At 37.4% G+C, this 21,528-nt stretch overlaps 2 protein-coding genes across 6 annotated transcripts; one reads left to right on the top strand and one right to left on the bottom strand.

The window, feature by feature from the left end:
• The first annotated feature begins 2,588 nt into the window (after positions 1-2,588).
• Positions 2,589-8,757, top strand: LOC142524517 (cyclin-dependent kinase G-2-like). Of its 5 annotated transcripts, none has more exons than XR_012814910.1 (9): positions 2,590-4,841; positions 5,307-5,442; positions 5,519-5,607; positions 5,803-5,914; positions 6,004-6,110; positions 6,197-6,421; positions 6,747-6,824; positions 7,417-8,365; positions 8,446-8,757. XR_012814910.1 is itself a non-coding variant. In XM_075628543.1 (6 exons), the coding sequence occupies exons 1-6, from the start codon at positions 3,151-3,153 to the stop codon at positions 6,297-6,299; spliced, it is 2,238 nt and encodes a 745-aa protein (XP_075484658.1). In that variant the 5' UTR covers positions 2,590-3,150; the 3' UTR covers positions 6,300-6,696. The 5 variants fall into 5 exon arrangements, 1 of the variants encoding a protein (XP_075484658.1); XR_012814911.1 differs by adding an exon at positions 7,114-7,268 and having other exon boundaries at positions 7,417-8,757; XR_012814909.1 differs by having other exon boundaries at positions 7,417-8,757.
• A 409-nt stretch (positions 8,758-9,166) lies between these two features.
• On the bottom strand, positions 9,167-20,793 carry LOC142524571 (putative pre-mRNA-splicing factor ATP-dependent RNA helicase DEAH4). The gene is made up of 15 exons (XM_075628612.1): positions 20,502-20,793; positions 20,323-20,415; positions 20,138-20,242; positions 19,725-19,942; positions 19,367-19,536; positions 19,199-19,290; positions 18,210-18,296; positions 17,235-17,446; positions 17,041-17,133; positions 11,347-11,470; positions 10,512-10,659; positions 10,242-10,311; positions 9,978-10,135; positions 9,635-9,810; positions 9,167-9,544 (listed from the first exon to the last, which is right to left on the bottom strand). Exons 1-15 carry the CDS (start codon positions 20,708-20,710, stop codon positions 9,391-9,393), a joined length of 2,109 nt encoding a protein of 702 aa, XP_075484727.1. The 5' UTR covers positions 20,711-20,793; the 3' UTR covers positions 9,167-9,390.
• Positions 20,794-21,528: the final 735 nt, after the last annotated feature.

The following is a 21,528-nucleotide window of genomic DNA, read 5'->3' as shown; positions in this document are numbered from 1 at the left end:
AACTTCACATTCTGCCAGTAACAACTCCCATAATATGGTGTGATAATCTCAGCACCATTGCATTAAGTGTGAATCCAATTTTCCATGCTCACACAAGCATCTTGATCTTGATCTGTATTTTGTACGAGAAAAAATGTTATCCGAGTCTCTCTTTGTTCGCCAAGTCCCAGTTGTTGATCAAACAATGGAAATTTTCCATAAACCATTGACAACAATTTTTTTTCTCAGGTTACATTCCAATCTCAGAGTTTTTCCTACTCCACTATTGAGCATGAGGGAGGAAGTTAAGGGAACAAATATTCAAGGCCCAACAACAACGAAGCCCATGATTAAATGATCAATGTTTGGCCCATCAAGAAGATAATGATGAATGCGCACTCACAACCTAACAAACGAATATATGCGAACGAGTGTCTGCCATTGTTGTTACAACAACGATGCCATGTGTCATCTATTTATTCGTTGTATTTACTATAAATACAACTATCTACAGTGAAACAACATATAATCTATTTATTCGTTGTATTTACTATAAATGTAACTATCCACTGTGTAAACGGCATGACAATGGATAATATATTTTAATCATTTTACGGATGTTCCTATGTCCTAGAGTCATGGGTTTTTGTGATATTCCATTTCTTTGACATTCAAACCATATAATTTTGTTCTTAAAAAAACATATAACTTTGCTTCCCGTAATTTCACAATATCTGTAAAATTTTAAATTGAAAATAATTTCTAAAACCAACCAGATGTTGCACATATGCAAAATGTTCTTACAATCGTTCATCTAGAAAACTCCAGTTTTTTCATATAAAGGCTTGTAAAAAAAAAAACTCAACTTGTACCTTGCGGTTGCAAATGATCAACAGAACCCAGAATTCGACCAATTAAAGAAGTGCAGTATATGAACTTTCTCCATGAATCCACCGGAGGTTGAGACCTTAAAATTACATCAGCCAGACCATATAATTTTCGGAACACCTGGCATAAACAATCTACTCAAAACAAAAGCTTTGCATTACATTTGGAATCCTCGACATGTTTCAAGAAATTCACAATTGCATCATCGAGGTCAAACAAATAAAAGAAATATGAGAAAACCTCCATGGATATGTTGTTGATGAAATGAGCTTGAGGATGTCTCGAGAAAACCTTGCTTTTCTCCAGAACCGCACATTTTACCTCTAAAGAACACCATTAGGCAAAGAAATGTCATAGTTATTTCCATCTTTAAAACAAAATTTGATGCATGCTAGACCAAAGTTAAACACGATCTTTCCGTTTATGAGAAATAGATAAAAAAAATTGACCCAGAGAACAATTTAGAGCCATGGACATCGTAGAGCTGGTAAAAGAGGAAGAAATATGTTAGAATAATTCTCAACCTGTTGGGCATTATCTACAAGCCGAATAGTCTTTTTAGAAAGCTCATTAATTTGATTGAAAATGGCAAATGAGATTCAAATTTTGTAATCCTCGGAACAGAATTGAAAATAAAACCAAAGAAATTCGTGCAATCGACATAGGAATACTAATTTTGTAAGAAGAACTGAGAGAACAAGGTCCACAGGGCCGGCACCCACGATTAAGACTGGCCAGAAGATTGGATCTTCAGTATAGATTCTGCTAGAACAGTCTGACAAAACTCTTTTTTGAAGGTAAGAAACGCAAACAATGGCATTGCTTCTTGCTTCGATATGACGGAGTCCCTGAAACTTCCCAATGATCCTCAAAATCCCCATTGCAGAGACTACATAGAATCAATTAAAACATTTGAATTTCTTCTTGAATTTTTTCTGACTGGGATGACGAACAAAAGAGCAAAAACAATCAAGTGATACTAAAGAAAAATAATGGAAAATCCCCCCAACCCCTACAAAAAAAAAAAAAAAAACCAGCCTCAAATCCACAGTTACAGCGACTACCGACATGAACATCAAATCAAACTATGAAAGTCTTTATTTTTATTCAGTAAAACAATCAATGAACATAGGGGCAGAAACACAAAACTAATTTGAAGAAACGAATTCATGAACAGTTGAAGAACAAGAAAAAACAAAGGAAAAAATAACAGCTCGTCTCTTCAAAAATGGAGATTATACAAATGTAAGCATGTAACAGTGTCTCAGATTCTTCAAATCCCCAGCTTTAACTAGCAGAAAAGTTACTCACTTTGAGAAACAACATTAGGATCTGATTTGTATCGAATTATTGATTGGATAATCGAAAATGAATTTCTAATATAGTTTTATATTTATTAAATTCATCATAATTAACATGAATTTTTTTATCATTATTGATGGACTAAATTTGACAAACCAATTATGGAGGAACTAAGTTGATATTGGAATTGTCGAAATAATAAAAATAAAAATAAAAATATGTATTAAAATTTTAAAAAAACAAAAAAAAAAGTGTAATATTATTTTATTATTATATAAAAGTAAAGTTGGGAAAAATAATTATCGTTTTTTCAAATGATTATTGTCATGTCGTAAACTTTAATAAAATAGAATATATTTATAATTATCAATACGTTTATTACATATAAAAAGCAAAGATTTTTTAGGATTTTTAATTTAAAAGAGTCGTTCCTTCCATTTTAGAAGGCTCTCTTTCGCTGTTATTTCTCTCTCTACAGCGTCTGTCGCCGCCTCGCTGTTTCTCCTCAGCACTCGCCTTCGTGCGTTGTATTCGCGATTAGCCTAATCGGTAAGCGCTTCGACTCCTCTGATTCTCATTTACGGAAGTGGGCGGAAGTGAAGTGGTTATACGCTGCGTCTTTTCTAGGGTTTCTTATCTCGTTCGCCTGATTTTTGTTTATCGGTTGTGGGAAATTTGAAAATTGGGTTGGTATTCAGCTATTACACGTCGTTCGTTGTGTTTTTGGATAAGGTGCTTTATTAGATCTGTGTTTGAATTTTCAATACCCAAAAATAATAAAAAATATTGATTGGCTGTTTCATGAGACTAGTGGTGTTCATCTGAAAAAATTGTAGGGTATCTAGCTGCCTGGGAATTGTTTGAGTCTGAGTGCTTAGGGTTGGAGCTTGGGCTTTTACCTGAGCAACCAATTTAGGGGAGTTGGGTACGTGAGTTAGGGTTTCATTTGCTTTATATAGACAGACACTCGCCTGTAGATTTATGGCTGCTGGAAGGCATGGGGGTTACAGAGACAATGAATTCAGAAACCGTGAGGGTGATTTTGGGTTATCGAGGAAAGAGAATGGATTTTCAGAAGCTGGCTATGAGGGTAATGGGGGTCGAGAGTTTGAGAAGGGTAAGGTCCGGAGTCGAGATATTCTTGAAAACAGGGGTAGGATCAGACGGAAGGATATTAGAGAAAGGGAGGGGACGAATGGTGAATATCACTCTACATCCAGTAGGAGTGACTCGGGAAGTGGTGGCGGTCCTAGGAGATGTGGATATGCGGTTCAGACCATAGATCGGGAACCTGGGGAGCTGTTAAGTGATGGGTCCGATGAGGCAATCGATTCAGAAATTCAAGCTAATAAAGAGACCGAAATCAAGAAGCTGGTAAATGGGAATCAGTTGCCTCCTTTGCAGAATAAAAAAAGGAAGTTTTCGCCAATCGTTTGGGACAGAGATGATACGGCAATCAAAACTAGGAATATTTCAGAGACGGCTAACTTGCCGCCGCCGCCGCCGCCGTATTTATCAAAGTCTGAGCACCAATCGCCAGCTATTGACCATATGTTTGATGTGAATTTACGGACTGAAACTGAAGATGAGGAGGAGAGTAATGTCCCCGAAGCAGCATCCCCAATGGAATTACTACCTGGTTTGTCAGATTTCTCTGCTGGAATATATCAACGGCAACCTGAAGAAATCTTGTTCAATAACCAGGGAACTGAGGCAGTAGATGGCGATGACGATGTGCCTGCTACACGAACTATAAAGTCCTCTCGTTGGGCAAATGATATTGATTCCCCTGTTGACGAAGGTGAGATTTCTGATCATGGAGATGTTCGGCAGTTGAATAGGAATTCTTTTTTCGAGTCATCTGAAAGGAGAATTCGGATATCACAAAGTCCAGAGCTTGGAGAGGTGAAAAGAGAAGGTTCTGAAGGAACTAGGAGGAGGTCCTTTGGGTCTGAGGAACTGGTTAGGTCTTCTAGCAGAGATAGTAACCATGACAATGATGAGAAAAATGACTTTATGGAGGTGGATGATGGTCGCAATTATGATGCTACCAGTGTTAGCCAATCTGACATGGAATCTGAGGGCGATCATGATTCTCGTGGTACGCCAGAGCCAGCACACCCCCCTCAAAGGAGTTTTAATATGCTTCAGGGATGCAGAAATGTTGATGATTTTGAGAGACTGAACAAGATAGATGAAGGAACTTATGGGGTTATTTTTAGAGCCAGAGATAAGAAAACCGGAGAAGTTGTTGCTTTGAAGAAGGTCAAGATGGAGAAAGAGAGAGAAGGCTTTCCCTTGACCTCTCTCCGGGAAATAAACATTCTTCTTTCTTTTCATCACCCCTTCATTGTCGATGTAAAAGAAGTAGTTGTTGGTAGCAATCTTGATAGCATATTTATGGTCATGGAGTACATGGAACATGATCTCAAGGGATTGATGGAGACCATCAAACAGCCTTTTAGTCAAAGTGAAGTTAAATGTCTCATGCTTCAGCTTTTAGGCGGTGTCAAGTATCTTCATGATAATTGGGTGCTTCACAGGGATTTGAAAACATCAAACTTATTATTAAATAATCGCGGTGAGTTGAAGATATGTGACTTCGGTCTGGCTCGTCAATACGGGAGTCCTTTGAAACCATATACTAGTTTGGTGGTTACTCTGTGGTACAGGTAAGTTTCAACTTATACACATAAATCTTGCACTTTACCATATGAAGGCATCTTCTTTAGCTTAACTCAGAGTTTCAGTGTGTTTAGGGTGCGTTTGACAGCTAGGACATATAACTAGTTTCTCGATGATTATCTTTAGATCCTATCAATATCTGATCTTTATCTTGCCCCATTTTCAATATCCTTCAGGCATTGTATTTGTACCTGTTTATAGTGCTTTTTCGAAGTCAAAGTTGACAATAATTTCCATGAACCTATTATTTTCTTGGTACTTGTACTTTTCTAAAGTTAAGGCTGACATAACAATGACCATGAACCTACCATTTTCTTTGTGGTCCTGTCATGAAGTTTATTATGTCAATATTCTTTCCAGCTCTTCATGATAATTTTGCATTCTGACATTCTCTTGGTTTATTCATTTGGTTTATTCATTGAAGGAAATCTAAATCATCAATTTATTTTCAGGGCACCAGAATTACTTTTGGGAGCTAAACAGTATTCTACTGCAATTGATATGTGGTCTCTTGGGTGTATTATGTCCGAGCTATTGTCCAAAGAACCATTGTTCAATGGGAAGACAGAAGTTGAGCAGCTTGACAAGGTAAATCTTCGTTGAGGCTTTTTTTTGCCATTTTAAATGTTTGATCTAGTCTGACAAGGTTGGCGTAATGGGGCAGATATTCAAAATCCTTGGCACCCCGAACGAGACAATCTGGCCTGGGTTTTCTAAACTTCCTGGAGTCAAGGTGAACTTTGTGAAGCATAAGTAAGTGTCAAATTATATATTTGTATTTCATTCCAAATCTAGTCTCAAAATTTATGTTCTCTTCCTTTTGCCACTGTTTTCCCAGGCTTCCAGCTTTGGGTGATTCTGGTCTGGCTTTCTGGCCTCCATTGGTGACAGTGTCAGATACTTGGCTTATCATCTTGTTGTTTCTAACCAGTGACATATTCATTTCAGGTACAATCTCTTACGCAGAAAATTTCCAGCAACGTCTTTCACTGGGTCACCTGTACTTTCTGATGCTGGATTTGACCTGTTGAACAAGCTTTTAACCTATGACCCTGACAAGGTATTCCATTATCTGCCAATTGTTTCAAATTTTTAGATGAAGCTATCTCCTTACTTCGAGTAAGTAATTTTACTTGTGTGAACTGTCAGCGAATTACTGCTGAAGAGGCCCTCAATCATCCGTGGTTCCATGAGGTTCCGCTTCCCAAGTCTAAGGAATTTATGCCTACTTTTCCTGCTCAGCATGCACAAGACAGGTCTTTTTCGCATCAAGATTAGCTACATGTAACATAAATTTTTACAATTTTCAATTCATAATACATTGCAATTAATTTATTTTTAGGCGTATGCGAAGAGTTATGAAGAGTCCTGATCCATTAGAAGAGCAACGGAGGAAGGAGCTGCAACAAGGAGAATTTGGCACTGGTGGTTTATTTAGTCAATAGGTTCCAAAATCTTTCTCCTGTATGGTTTCTGGGATGTGGGGTGGATGATTGAGAGAGAGCTGTGGATGGGATTGAAGGTGCTGCATTGTTTATGTGATGAATATCTGCGCTGTATTTAGCAGGTACTTCAATGATTTAGGTGGATAAGCATATCTATGGCCTCTGCTCCGAATCAAAATCGGTGCAGTTATTTTCTTGGATCTGTTGCTCTCAGGAATGGTTTTTTAATATGCCTCACCCAAGAATGCCACAAGGCACTTCCTGTTACGAAACTGTTTCTGGTTATTCTATCTAGTGCATGTAACACAGTTTCTGGTTAATGTAACATATTTTTTACTTGTCACAGCAGACAATTTTCTTGAAATCCAGTTTGAATGCTAAAGTAATTGTTTTTTTATTGTACTTTTTTATTTCGTCGTTATTTAATTCTTATATTATGTTTGGAAGAGGTGGTGAGTTAGGTGGAGGGGAAATTCTTACGCTTTCATCGCTGAAGGATTTGACGGGTAGCATTGCATTCTAAATGTAAGTATTGGTTCTGATTTATTGGAGAAAACTGAGAATTGAAAGTTGTCTGCCCATGCCAAATGATTTTGCCTATTTGCATCATGACTTGGTCATTGATTCATATGTCACAATTCTTGTGCTTTTGTGGTGCTTTTTATTGTTTGCCCCTAAGCAACATTGTGGCTTTAATAAGTCGCAATCTGTGCGAATCTTTTACCCTGTAGACTTCTACATTTCCCTTCTTCGTCATTTCTAGGTTTGACGTTTGCTTTGTTATGATCTTAATTTACCTTTTCATTTTTTATAGAAAATCTATCAAACAGCTAATTGACTCCCTTGAAACTTCAATTAGTGGATTGAAGCGTCTGGACCGCAAATCATTTTATTTTGAAAGCACTGTCCGAAATAAAAAAAATGTATGCCAGTTGCAGCAATTGAAATTCCTATCGGTACTTGTCTCTGGTAGTGCCCTTGCTTTCCTTATCATTTGTTATTTAATGTTTATGCATATGGTGTCCCACTAGCATACCTCCATATGGCTTCCCATTAGTATGTGAATCATGACCAGAATACTTCATGGATTAGCATCTACTTTTCAACTATTTTGCAGCCATTGAAATTCTTTACCCGAAATGTGAGCACTCTAAAAAAGAGACCGGATATAACTTTTACATTAGTGGAACTATTTGCTGCACCAAGTGATGCACAGGTACTCTTATCTCGGAGTTTTGCAGGCAGAGTTTTATTTCAACAAGCAGGTATTTCTTTTGCATATGGATTTCTTAGCGATTAGCACTTCTGATTCCTATTTCTATGAGTCGGTTTGGAGATTGCAGGAAAAATGTGAAATATATTGCAAAGTTCAAACTTCCTCTCTGGTTGAATCTCATTCAATAAAATCCATCACCCATGGTACATAGTACAACTTGAAAAATTAAAACCATGGGATCGAGTGGATCATAACAATTCATTCTCAGTTGAAAAATGGATTTTTTTTATGCCTTTGTCAAATGTGGTTTTGGCTATTTCAGATCCGTTGCACTATTTGTGTTCGATTCTTGTTTAATACATGTAACTATGGCCACTTACCTTGAAAAAATAAAAGTAAATTGTGGCCATAATAGATATCTGGTTGTATGTACATAAGTGTATGTATGTAGGTTGTGCGTCAAAGGTTTTGAATGTGTTTCGAAGATGCATGCAACTTATTCATGTTAAGATAGGGGACATAATAGACATCTGGTTGTTGGTTCATGAGCATCGTTACATGAAATCCTTGAAAGCTAAGCACACCATCTCCATGAAGATCAAAACTATTGATCATGTCAACTATTCAAGCTCCATTCTTCCAATCAATTGTGCATTATTTTAATTTATACATATCAGAAGCTCTTTCAAAGCCTTCGTCTTCCGATCTTCACTCACTCTCAACCAAGTCTACAAATTCATGAAATATCAGAAGCATTTTTGCTAGAAACGGTGGTTGAGCAATCATCTGTCTCTTCGGCCTGACAGCTTAAAACTCATTAACGAAATGTAATGTTGACATTGCTACGGGGGTAAGTTTTGCCTGCATTATAAGTTGAATACAAGCTTGCTAACTGGGGTATGTTTTCTCATCATAACTTTGTTTGTGAAGGGAATTTTAGGACTTAATGATATGAAATAAAGGTGAGAAATGAGGTCTCGTTGCTCGTTCTTAGTGCACTGAGGTTGCGTCTGAATTTTGTAGGCTACATAACAAATGTGTGATGGCTGACAATGAAAGCTTGAATTAAATGATAATAGCGTGGGAAACCTCAAACGCAGGGTTGTATTGGCGTGGAGGCCAGAAATTACCTGTCAAAATGTAAATATTCAGGTTGTGTTTGTCAGGCTCACGTACTTTTCCAGTATACAGACCATTTTGTGTCTATTCTCCACTTTGAATGCATCTTTCTTCAGCCAAAAAGCTTTTTAACTTCTGAAATTCCTCTTCTGAAAAGTATCAAGGTTAATCACCTCACATTTCCCTAATTTCTCTCCAAAATATCTTTAAAAAGAAAGAAGATTCTCCATGATCTTTTATGTTGAGACCTTCGAAATTTTTTGAAAAGAAAGACGTGAAAGCATAAGATGCTGTTCTTAGAACTTCGTGACTGGGGATAAAGACCAAATATCTGACGTTGCATGAAAAACGCCTCCAGTAAAACCATAAGCGATAACATGGTATATGGCAATAGGGAGACGCGTGTTTGACTAAATTTTTTGTCGATGAAACTATTTTTGATATGTAACCATAATATTTGTATGTTTAAATAATGATATATAATATATAACTAATCAATGATAGAAGTTCAAAGTTGTGCCACATCAAATAAAAATCTCTCTATAGCTAATTTAATTAATAATAATCTAACTGGCGACACGAACAACCAGAACAACCAAAATCATGACGTCACAGATCATATATATCCGATCCCATTGATAAAATAAAAAAATAAAAAAATTCAGTGTACAATGTACATAACGTCCAACTCTATTTAAACTCCAAACTTGGCACCATAAAGGGCTTCTCAAATTCCCCGACTTGTTTTTTTCATAGTTATCGATGGGCTTGTCGAGCGAGAAACCGTTCACGGGCTGCTGCTATTTTAGCATCACGGTCATCAGAAAGTTGAGCAATATCAGCACCATCTTTGGGTTGGTTTGAGTTCTCCACCAGAGGTTTTTCATGAGACACTTTTTTAATTCCACCACTGCAAAGATCAATCAAGACTCAGGCTTCATGGAGTATGACTCGAGGTCCTGAGACAAAGTTTCATATTTGTAAAATGATAAGATCGTACCTTAGCTTAATGATATCCAATTTATCAAGTTTCGCCAAGATTGGCCCGACCCAGTGCGACTCAATTGCACAAACATTCCGCATAAATGGCCTTGACGTAGCAATGAGCTCATGGTACACAATATAATTCGGGAGTTTTCCGTCTTCATCTAATTTCAGAACTGATGCTGGATGTGCCTACATAAACATACATGATATGAGTTGAGTTCAAGAATAAATTATTCGAAAACTAAACATTTTAATTTACAAGGTCAGTCACTTTAATGATAGCAGAAGCTTCAGTTCTTTAAAATTTGCAAAACCAAGAGAAAGCATAATTATTGGATCACCAAATCATCATCTACCTGAGCTAATTGTGACTTAAAACCAAGTGTCCGATAGCCATTATGCCGCATCATGCGCTCAGCCAGCTGATTTGCAAATCCTGAACATAGAGCTTTTCTTAAAGCTCGGTAATCTTGGCCCTCTTTCCTTCTGTTGCTTGATCTGACATCGAGGTTACCTGTTATGAAGAACAAAACTATTTCAGGGATTCGAAAGTTATCTTTCTCTGAGGACTGTCCTACAAAAAGTGAAGCAAAATATATTAAAGGCCATTCCCCCCTTACCTTTTGCTATCTTATGCATTATGTCAGATAATTGTGCTCTCACATCCTTGACAAACATCATTCCCCGCACCTAGAATCAGCAAGTTTGATAATAAAAAATATCTTTAAAGATACAGCCAACACTTGAAAAGGAAGAGCATTCCAAAATTAAGCAGGTAATCTCCTCCTCTCTCTTTTATATTTTGTAAATATCCTAACCATTTGATATAAGTAATTCTCCATCTTACACATAAGCATTTCGAAAGTGCTTTCAGAGAGAATAGAAAATACCTGCAAGTTGTTGTCTTTACACCAATTGATGTCATAGTCAGTTTGATCCCAGAGCTCATAAATTTGAAGCAGTTGGATGTGGTCGCCCCAACCAGAACCATCAGGAAGGCGAGAAAGAGTTTGCTTTCTCTTTTTCTCAACACCCTTCCTGCCAACAAAAAGGATATTTAATATCTAGATGAAAAATTTGACTGGACATAGAGCTAAGGGATTTCACTAAGACCGCTCAACAACATTGTTACAACCACCAAGCCAATGACATGAAAACTTTTTCATCTCCAATGTTATGTATCGTCCAAAGTTAAGCCACATGCAATTAGATCAATGACATTTCAATGTTCTTTTTGTAAACATTGGACAACTCATAAATAACATTGTTCTTGGAACCAATAATCAAGTTCAAAAAAAGTCTGAATTACCAAATGCATAAACAGACATTGCAACTAAAACAGACGCAACTCTTCCAAACATTTTAATTTTGATTTGTCATAATAATTACAAATTTTAAGCTACGTGTTTGACACCGCATTTCTTTTGGTGATCAAACAACATTGCGTCCTTCAAATTGCACCTATTCCATTTACACAACTTTTCCAAACATTTTAGTTTCGATTTGTCATAATAATTACAAATTTTAAACTACATATTTGAGACAGCATTTCTTTCGGTGATCAAACAACAATGCATCCTTCAAATTGCACCTATTTTATTTGCTTGTTAGCAATGCTAAGTAATCCTGTTGCATGAGAGAACTTTCGCAACACTCGGAGCACAGAAGTATCTAACATACATGACAACAGAAAAAATGCATAGAGAGAACAAAATATGATTCTACCTCTGACCCAAAAACAAAGAGGTTTCAACAGATAGCATAGCAGCAACTGTCAAAGCCTGAGCTAGGCAGCCGTACTCATTTGCCTCTAACAAGGTTCTTGAAAGTGAAGGTTCCAACGGGAGTTCTGCATTTTACGAAAGATTTGAGCTCATAAGTAGCCAAAACTACGTTGTGAAATAAAACATCAATCTTAGAACAACAAAAAGGTTCAACATGGAAACATCCTGAAATGAAGAGTAATAGCCACGTGATTATTTTTCTGACGAAGAGCTTTGATCATATCTTTCTACAGTTTTTCTAGACAAGGGCTGTGCCAAAAGATATTTGTTAACCAACTAAGAGCTCTTTGTTAGGTGGGTTGTCACAATCAATTCATTTATTATATTGCATGAGTTGTCGACATGCTTTGTAAAGGAAATGGAATTTGACAAGGAATCGTGCAGCAATAGTTGACGAAGGAAACGAATTTTTTAACGCGTTGGAAACGCGTTTTTGCACCTATAAATAGAACTATTTCGTTCCAACGCGTTTTTGCACCTATAAATAGAACTATTTCGTTTCAGTTTATTGCATCCCAAAAAGCAATTACAAAGCTTTGTAAACAAGAGAAAACAAAGAGTTGTGAGTATCTCTTGTGTGAGTTGGAGAAAATATTTTCTCGGTTATACTCGAGTTGTGAGTGTGAGATATTGAGTGTATTGTTGTATATACTTGTTGTAATATTTCTCCCAGTTATAAAAGTTGCAGTGCTCCGTGGACGTAGCCTATTTTGGGTGAACCACGTAAATATTTGTGTTCTTGTTGATTATTTTATTCCGCAATTTTTTGGTTACTATTATCATCGTGGTCGGCATCGCTTCGGGGTAATTTCTCAACAACTGGTATCAGAGCCTTGTTGTGAAAATTCTTAAAAATTCTGAGTATGCTCTGTGTTTGCAGCTTTGTCTGATCTTCCACATCAGAAAAGATTTTTTAGATTTTTTGCTAAGGCTAGAGAAGTGATGGCCGGAGATGATGGATCGGGACCGGGAATCAACAAGTTCGACGGAACAGATTTTTCGTTCTGGCGGTTACAGATAAGAGATTATCTATACAGTAAGAAGCTGCATCAACCTCTATCAGGAAAGAACCGGAAAAGATGGAGGATGATGACTGGGAGCTCCTTGACCGACAGGTGTTAGGTGTGATACGACTTGACCCTAACGAAGAATGTGGCACATAACGTGGCGGAGGCAAAAACCACAGAAGAAATGATGTCCATTTTATCGGACATGTACGAAAAGCCATCAGCAAACAACAAAGTACATCTCATGAAAAAGTTATTCAACTTGAAAATGGATGAAGGTGCTTCGGTGGCTAAACACATCAACGAGTTCAACACGATTGTTTCTCAGCTAACAGTCGGTCGAAATTAATTTTGATGATGAGATTCGTGCACTTATTCTTTTGGCGTCTTTACCAAATGTTTGGGAACCAATGCGGGCAGCGGTTAGCAACTCTGTTGGAAAAAAAAACTACAATTCAATGATGTCAGATATCAATTCTTGCTGAAGAAGTTCGCAAGATGGATTCGGGTGAAGGAACATCATCGAGATCTGCTCTAAATCTCAAGAACAGAGGAAGGGGCAGGAGTGGCGAAAAGAATTCTAATCGATGGCGCGGTAGGTCCAAGTCAAGAAATGGAAAAGACAAAAGCAACTTTGAAAAGAATTTGAAGTGCTGGAGCTGTGGTGAAACTGGTCACTTGAAAAAGAACTGCAGATCAACGAAGAATAATGCCAATGCTGTCACAGAGGAAGTACATGATGCTCTGCTATTATCCATGGAAAGCCCTGTTGATTCTTGGGTTATGGACTCGGGAGCTTCGTTCATACCACTGGTGATCGCGATGTATTTGATAATTACATCGTTGGCGATTACGGGAAAGTTTTCCTGGCTGATGGAAAACCCTTGGAAATTGTTGGTATGGGTGATGTACAGATGAAGATGTCAAATGGATCTGTGTGGAAAATCAACAAAGTCAGGCATGTACCAAAATTGACACGCAATTGATGTCGGTGGGACAGCTCGATGATGAAGGCCACAATGTGACCTTCGGTTATGGTTCCTGGAAAGTTAACAAAGGAGCCATGATTGTTGCTCGAGGAAAGAAAATTGGAACACTGTATATGACTTCCAGTTGCAGAGACACATTAGCAGCTGTGGATGCTGGAGCTAATTCAAGTCTATGGCATTATAGACTTGGACATATGAGTGAGAAGGGAATGAAGATGTTGGTGTCAAAAGGAAAGCTACCAGAATTAAAGGACTGTTGAACACCAACTATGTGAAAGCTGTATCTTTGGAAAGCAGAAGAAGGTGAGCTTTTCAAAAGGTGGTAGAGAACCGAAAGCAGTAAAGTTGGAGCTGGTTCATACTGATGTATGGGGACCATCTCCTGTGACATCCCTTGGAGGCTCGAGATACTATGTCACATTCATTGACGATTCGAGTAGAAAAGTTTGGATTTATTTTCTGAAAAATAAATCTGATGTTTACGAGACATTTAAAAGGTGGAAAGCCATGGTGGAAAATGAGACCAACTTGAAGGTGAAGTGCTTACGGTCTGACAATGGTGGAGAATATGAAGATGATGAGTTTAAGAAATATTGTGCACAGAACGGGATCAAGATGGATAAAACCATTCCTGGTACACCTCAACAGAATGGAGTAGCTGAAAGGATGAACAGGACTTTGAATGAACGCGCAAGGAGCATGAGATTGCATTCTGGATTGCCAAAATCATTCTGGGCTGATGCTGTTAACACTGCAGCATATCTGATCAACAGAGGACCTTCAGTACCACTGGACTACAAAATACCCGCAGAGGTTTGGAGCGGCAAAGAAGTAAACCTTTTTTCTTTGAAAGTGTTTGGATGTCTATCCTATGTTCATATTGATTTAACAAGCAGAACAAAACTTGATCCGAAATCAAAGAAGTGTTTCTTTATTGGTTATGGAGATAATGAGTTTGGTTATTGTTTCTGGGATGACCAAAATCGGAAGATCATTCGGAGCAGAGATGTAATCTTTACTGAGCAACTTCTGTACAAGGACAAGTCAGACATTGGAGCTGGAGATGAATGTCCTGAAGTCAAGAAGACTAATGAAGTGCCATTGACATATATTCCTGTGAATGAATCGAAAACCAGTAACCAGGAAGATGAAGAAGAAACTGCACAAGATGATGACCCACAAACTCCGGTGAATGAACTCAGGAGATCTTTGAGAACCATTAGACCACCTGAGAGATACTCCCCTGCACTTCACTATATTTTGCTGACAGACAAAGGTGAACCGGAGACCTATGAAGAGGCAATGCAAAATGATGATTCAACCAAGTGGGAGTTGGCCATGGAAGATGAGATGGATTCACTGTCATCCAATCAGACGTGGGAGTTGACAGAACTTCCACAAGGCAAAAAGGCGTTACATAACAAGTGGGTGTACCGGTTAAAAGAAGATCATGATGGTAGCAAGCGGTACAAGGCAAGACTTGTTGTAAAAGGCTTCCAACAACGGGAAGGAATTGATTACACCGAGATTTTCTCTCCAATGGTTAAATTAACCACTATCAGGACTGTACTTGGACTAGTGGCGAAAGAAGACTTACATTTGGAGCAGTTGGATGTAAAGACTGCGTTTCTTTACTGGTGATCTAGATGAAGAAATTTATATGAAGCAGCCACAGGGCTTTGAAGTACGGGGAAAAGAGAGAATGTTGTGCAAACTTCAGAAGAGCTTGTACGGTCTCAAACAAGCTCCAAGACAGTGGTACAAGAAGTTTGATGGATTCATGAGTGAAAATGGTTTCCTAAGGTGTCAAGCTGATCACTGCTGTTATGTGAAAAAGTTTGACGGTTCTTATATCATACTACTGCTATATGTAGATGATATGCTGATAGCTAAAGCTTGTGTGGAAAAAATTGATAAACTCAAGAAAGATTTATCAAAGGAATTTGCCATGAAAGATTTGGGTGCTGCAAAGCAAATCCTTGGAATGACGATCTTTAGAGATCGGGTGAATGGATTCTTGAAGTTATCTCAAGAAGAGTACGTGAAAAAGGTGGTTAGCAGATTTAATATGGATGAATCTAAATCTGTGAGTACTCCTTTGGCTAGTCATTTCAAACTAACCAAAGCACAATCACCATCGACGGAGCAGGAGCATGCTTATATGAATAAGGTTCCTTATGCTTCTGCTGTCGGAAGCCTCATGTATGCAATAGTGTGTACAAGACCAGACATAGCACATGCAGTGGGAATTGTAAGCAGGTTTATGAGTAATCCAGGAAAAGCAACACTGGGAAGCAGTTAAGTGGATTCTCAGGTATTTGAAAGGTACTGCTAGCTGTTCTTTATGCTTCAAGAGGTCAAAATTGGGCTTACAGGGTTTTGTCGACGCCGATATGGGTGGTGACCTGGATGGCAGGAAAAGTACTACTGGATATGTGTTCACATTAGAAGGTACAGTTGTAAGCTGGGTGTCTAAGCTGCAAAAGATTGTTGCGCTTTCGACTACTAAGGCTGAGTATGTTGCGGTTACAGAAGCTAGTAAGGAGATGATATGGTTGAGATCCTTTCTAGAGAAATTGGGTCAGAAACTTGAAGATAGCACATTACACTGTGACAGTCAGAGTGCTATTCATTTAGCAAAAAATCCTGTTTATCATGCTAGGACAAAGCATATACAGGTTAGGTACCATTTCATCAGATCAGTGCTGGAAGATGGAGTCTTGATGCTTGAGAAAATTCCTGGAAGTAAAAATCCAGCTGATATGCTTACGAAGACAGTAATCATTGACAATCAGTTGGACTGCAAGAATAAATGAGGAGATATGAGCTGCTGCATTAATTGTGTGAACTCATGATTGAAATCAAGTCTTCAAGTGGGAGAAATGTTAGGTGGGTTGTCACAATCAATTCATTTATTATATTGCATGATTTGTCGACATGCTTTGTAAAGGAAATGGAATTTGACAAGGAACCGTGCAGCAATAGTTGACGAAGGAAACGAATTTTTTAACGCGTTGGAAACGTGTTTTTACATCTATAAATAGAACTCTTTCGTTTCAGGTTATTGCATCCCAAAAAGCAATTACAAAGCTTTGTAAACAAGAGAAAACAAAGAGTTTTGAGTATCTCTTGTGTGAGTTAGAGAAAATATTTTCTCGGTTATACTCGGGTTGAGAGTGTGAGATATTGAGTGTATTGTTGTATACACTTGTTATTATTTCTTCCAGTTATAAAAATTGCAGTGCTCCGTGGACGTAGCCTATTTTGGGTGAACCACGTAAATCTTTGTGTTTTTGTTGATTATTTTATTCCGCAATTTTTTGGGTACTATTATCATCGTGGTCGGCATCGCTTCAGGGTAATTTCCCAACACTCTTCTGCAGTTGGGGCTCTTCGCCTCTTTCCTCAGTGGGAGACTGTTGTAAATTCTCTCTCTCAAAGGCAGTTATGCCATGTGTACATGAAAATCATCATAGAGATTTTGCTAGTGTATAATGTGAAAATCAGTAGAAAGCTTTATTGCATATCTAGCCTTCACAGCAGTATTTTTGCTCTTCCATTCAAGTTTGGAGATCCGTAATGTAAACAAATACAAATGAAAGCTAAGACAGGATAACTGAAAACGGAAACTACTATTACCAGCCATGGTCCGTCCAAGACTTGTGATTGACCCGTCTTCATTAATGGCATCAATAAGATATAGTTGCCTTAAGGCATCTTCTAAAGACTCAGCTGCAGCAAAAAGCTAAGTAAGGATTTGACATTCAGAATTCAGATCAAATACAGAAATTAAATCTTACGACACATTAATGTATAGTAAGATATCTACTAACCGGATGGTGGGTCAAGGAAATCAAACTTGAGTATATCAATGTCAGGGAGGTCCAATGATTTTAAATAGAGGACACTTCCAGCAAGGGAAGATCTCTGTATTTCGGGGATTGTAACATCCAAAAAATCATTGTAAACAGCAGAAGTGTACAACCGATAGCACTTTCCAGGATGCGTTCTCCCAGCTCTTCCCGCACGCTGAGTAGCCTGCACTCTAAAGTCGAGACATGTTTTGAGCATAGAATAGTTAGATAAGAACCACGAACTAAAGATGTATTCTGCCATAGAAGATTGAAAATTGACACTTTGAAGGGGAAGGGGGAAAGCCAGGAACAACAATCCGCATCCTAAACATAGGATTGTCCTGATTAAGCTAGATGATAGATTCTTTAGGATCCATCAAATGACGGGGGGATAATGGAACAATGGTGAGCATTCTTAAACCGTTTTATCAGCATGTTAACATCTTGTTTCGGTGGTGTTAAGTTGCATCAAAAACCTAATTAAATTCCTTTGAAAGTAAGGAACTATTTTTAAAAAAATGGGCCATGGAGGATGCGCACACCAAATTCTTGTTACCCGCCTTCACATTGTTTTCCAGTAATGCAAGATATTAAAATGTCTTCCCCTCTTTCAGAACCAAGGAAATTTCTCACCACCAAAAAAAAAAATGGATATACTTGGAAAAATCATGTTGTACATCATCAACTTCCAAAAAGAGTTTGGTGTAAGCTTAACCTAAGAGACTATCGTTTTCAATTGTGCCAATGAAACAAAATGACAGCATATGATAACTTCGAGAATTCACAAAACAAAATACAAATGATAGTGATGCTACATGAACTTAAATTCGCAATCCATAAATCTTCGACATTGACCTTTAAGTGTCACGCACATAAGAAAAATAAAATCAATTTAAACGTAGAAAAATACCAACAGAAAATTTTGGGTTCAGAAACAAAAGGAGAAAAGCATACTTGCTAATTTGGACAGCATCAAGTGAATACATGCCAGTCAATGGGTTGTACTGCCGCTGCTTCACAAAACCGGCATCAATTACATACCTGTAAACCATTCCAATTTTTTTAATCAAACGCCAAACTCCTTTGTATGAGAGCAGGAAATAAACTTGCATTTTCATTTTGAATCTTCTATGACTTCTTTCATCCTCTCGTTTCATCATTTCACATACAATTAATTTCGCTAATGGCCACCAAATTGCCTACAACATCTTCATTATACTACGATATGAGATACGAGCTAACTACTTAAAGAATGAGAGTTGAATCAAGGATTGATATCAAACTTAGACAAGTGTTTGTACGGCCGTTATTGTTTAACTTGTGATATAATTCAAACTAGATCTACAGATGTCCATGCATTGATCTCATCATATACCATATTCCATAACCAAAGACAGTAAAATGCTCTACATGTATTTCTCAAAGTTATGTTTGAATACCTTTTTCACACGTTTACAAGCTTAATCTGACCACTTACATATTTAATCAAACAAAGGTATGAACTGGTGGTTATAATTCTGTTAAACGAGATAACATAAAATCTAAAACAAATCTCCTCGCTTAGGATGCCATACTGTCATCATACCAATGAAAAGAAAATAGGTCATATGACAATAATAATTTGACATACACATCTCACATCAACAAAAGAGTTTGATGAATAAAACACTTGAAAATGCTGGCAAAGTAATGAAGCACATGAATTGCATGTGGGAAAAGATAAGTCCTTAGATTTCCTCATCATGAAGCTCTTCGGGTAGAAATAATACATAAAACTTATTCATGGTTCCATCTAGAATAAATCAAAGAGAATAGAGTGCCTTACACCACACCATCTACAGTTAACAAAGTCTCATCTCATCATGAAGCTCTTTTGGGTAGAAATAACACAAACTTATGCATGGTTCCACCTAGAATAAATCAAAGAGCATAGAGTGTCTTACACCACACCATCTACAGTTAAAGAAGTTTCAGCAATGTTTGTAGCAACGATAAAACGACGACAGTTGAGAGGTGGTGGAGTGAAAACACGAACCTGGAAGTTGGAACAAAAAGCAAGTGTAAAGGATGACAGTGAAGAACATAGCAACAAAGTTGGAAGCAAGAAAAACCTGCAATTCAGGAGGCAGAGATCCATGAAGTGGAAGAACCATAGCATCCATACAAGTCCCTTCCTCCAGAGTTTGGATTCTCTCTTCCAATTTCGCAACCATCTTCTCTATATCATCCTGTCCCGTCATGAAAATTAGGACATCGCCTGCAGGTTCTCGAACATGTATCCCTGAAATAAGAACACTAGAAAGAGTCATCTGATAAAGATCGGGAATACAAAAAAAGTAAAACAGGCAGTGAATTGGTGCTATCAAATATTAAATATTAAAATGTAGAAAAGTGTGAGGAGTGAAGCGAAGAAGCCAGGCATTAAACGTTTTAAATTTTAATTGCAGTTAACCCAAATGTCACTCATACCGATGGCAGTACTTAAAGAATCTTCAATATAATTCTTGGGCATCTTGGAGCTATGTTCTATCTCCACAGGGAATAACTTCCCGGGGACATTAAGAATTGGGCAATTAGAGAAGAATCTGGATACTTTTTCATCATCAAGAGTAGCTGAAGTGATCAAAACCTTTAAATTTAAGGGGCGTAATTCAATCAACCGTTTCATCAGTCCCAGCAATATATCCCTGACAGGAGATATTTCATCATGTATACACGCACTTTACGAACCAAAACAGAAAAAACACCCACACAAAAATAGGACGAAACCAGAACCATGACAAGAAAAGGTACAAAATGGTTAAGATAAGAAAGAAGATGAATTTCCAGAAACAAATCACAAATAAGAAAATCAACATAAAATTATAAGCTCAGATATGTACGTGTTCAAGCTCCTCTCATGAGCTTCATCTAATATGATAACTGAATATTGCTTCAGTTCTGGATCCGAAAGGCTTTCCCGAAGTAGAACTCCGTCTGTAAGGTATCTGTGAGCAACTTTCAAGTTACTAGCTTATAGCAAAATACAAAAGATTCCATTTTGAAGACTTCAATACAACAACATTACTTGATAATTGTCTTCTCTGAAGTCCTATCTTCAAAACGTATGGCATAACCTACTTCTTTCCCAAGCGTCACACCAAGTTCTTGAGAAACACGCCTGTCCATTAACACAGGGGAGAGGGGGGTGGATTAGGAACAACATAATAAGCTATGCATTAAACAATCAAGTAAAAACCAAGTTACCGAGACACCGAAACAGCAGCAACACGACGAGGCTGAGTGACGGCGATGCAACCTGATCGCGTATACCCTTTCCGATGAAGAATTTGGGAAAGCTGAGTGCTTTTACCCGAACCCGTTTCCCCGATTATCACGGCTACAGGGTTGTTATCCACTGTCTCCGCAATTTTCTCTTCGAACAGAAGGATCGGCAGACGCGCCTTTGATTCCATCCAGTTACACTCTGCAAGGGTTTGTTTAAGCTGACCGAAGGGGAGGGATATTCAAGAACTGGAAAAACGGTATGAATGATGATCATCTTTTATTCAGTCATTATATTGCAAATTTTATGTTAAACTATTTCTTGTTTTTTTTTTTTTTTTTTTTTTGGGTTTGTTTTACGGTTATTGAAATTTTATTTTATAAGAGAGAAAATTCGTTGCTATATTTATGCGATTTTATTCAAATTTTTATAAGGTTTATGTGGATTTAATAGTAAATTCAAATATATTTGAAATAATATATTAATCTTTCAAGATTACAATGGAGTCTTGTCCTTGTTGTCTATATGAATAAGTATATTGTGAGACGGTGTCACAAATATTTATCTTTGAGACAGGTCAACCCTATCGATATTCACAATAAAAAGTAATACTCTTAATATAAAAAGTAATATTTTTTCATGGATGACCTAAATAAGAGATCTTTCTCACAAAATACGACTCGTAAGACCGTCTCACACAAGTTTTTGTCTAACTATATGAAGAAATTACGAACAACGCACATTGTTTGAAGTTGTGTTTGGATAGAAAGATTCAAGCACAATTTCAAATTAATGATTTCATAGTCATTTGAATGTTTTCATATGTTTACACCGAATCCATTTATTAATAATTGATATAGTTGTAACGATAATAGTTATGGACTTGAAATATATTCAAGAGATGTAATATTTCAAATCTCTCCAAATACAACTTAAAAGGTTGTCTAATTGCCAAAGTGGGAGTGAGGGTGTCAGCTGCATATGTCAACATTTGATATGAGTATGCCA

Source organism: Primulina tabacum, chromosome 14 (assembly GCF_025594145.1).
Source record: "Primulina tabacum isolate GXHZ01 chromosome 14, ASM2559414v2, whole genome shotgun sequence".
Classification (NCBI taxonomy): Eukaryota; Viridiplantae; Streptophyta; class Magnoliopsida; order Lamiales; family Gesneriaceae; genus Primulina; species Primulina tabacum.
The sequence above is the reverse complement of the archived record's forward strand: the minus strand, read 5'-3'. Positions and strand labels throughout refer to the sequence as shown.

What these genes read in the sequence shown, in the direction of transcription:
- LOC142524571 (XM_075628612.1), bottom strand. Translation starts at nt 20,710, where the DNA reads ATGGAATCAAAGGCGCGTCTGCCGATCCTTCTGTTCGAAGAGAAAATT. An exon ending in CATGAGAGGAGCTTGAACAC is followed by an intron (nt 19,943 to 20,137) that starts GTACATATCTGA and finishes ATCTCCTGTCAG; the next exon opens with GGATATATTGCTGGGACTGA. An exon ending in TTTCCTTGACCCACCATCCG is followed by an intron (nt 17,134 to 17,234) that starts GTTAGTAGATAT and finishes TTTTTGCTGCAG; the next exon opens with CTGAGTCTTTAGAAGATGCC.
- LOC142524517 (XM_075628543.1), top strand. Translation starts at nt 3,151, where the DNA reads ATGGCTGCTGGAAGGCATGGGGGTTACAGAGACAATGAATTCAGAAAC. An exon ending in AAGTTGAGCAGCTTGACAAG is followed by an intron (nt 5,443 to 5,518) that starts GTAAATCTTCGT and finishes GTAATGGGGCAG; the next exon opens with ATATTCAAAATCCTTGGCAC. An exon ending in GTGAACTTTGTGAAGCATAA is followed by an intron (nt 5,608 to 5,802) that starts GTAAGTGTCAAA and finishes TATTCATTTCAG; the next exon opens with GTACAATCTCTTACGCAGAA.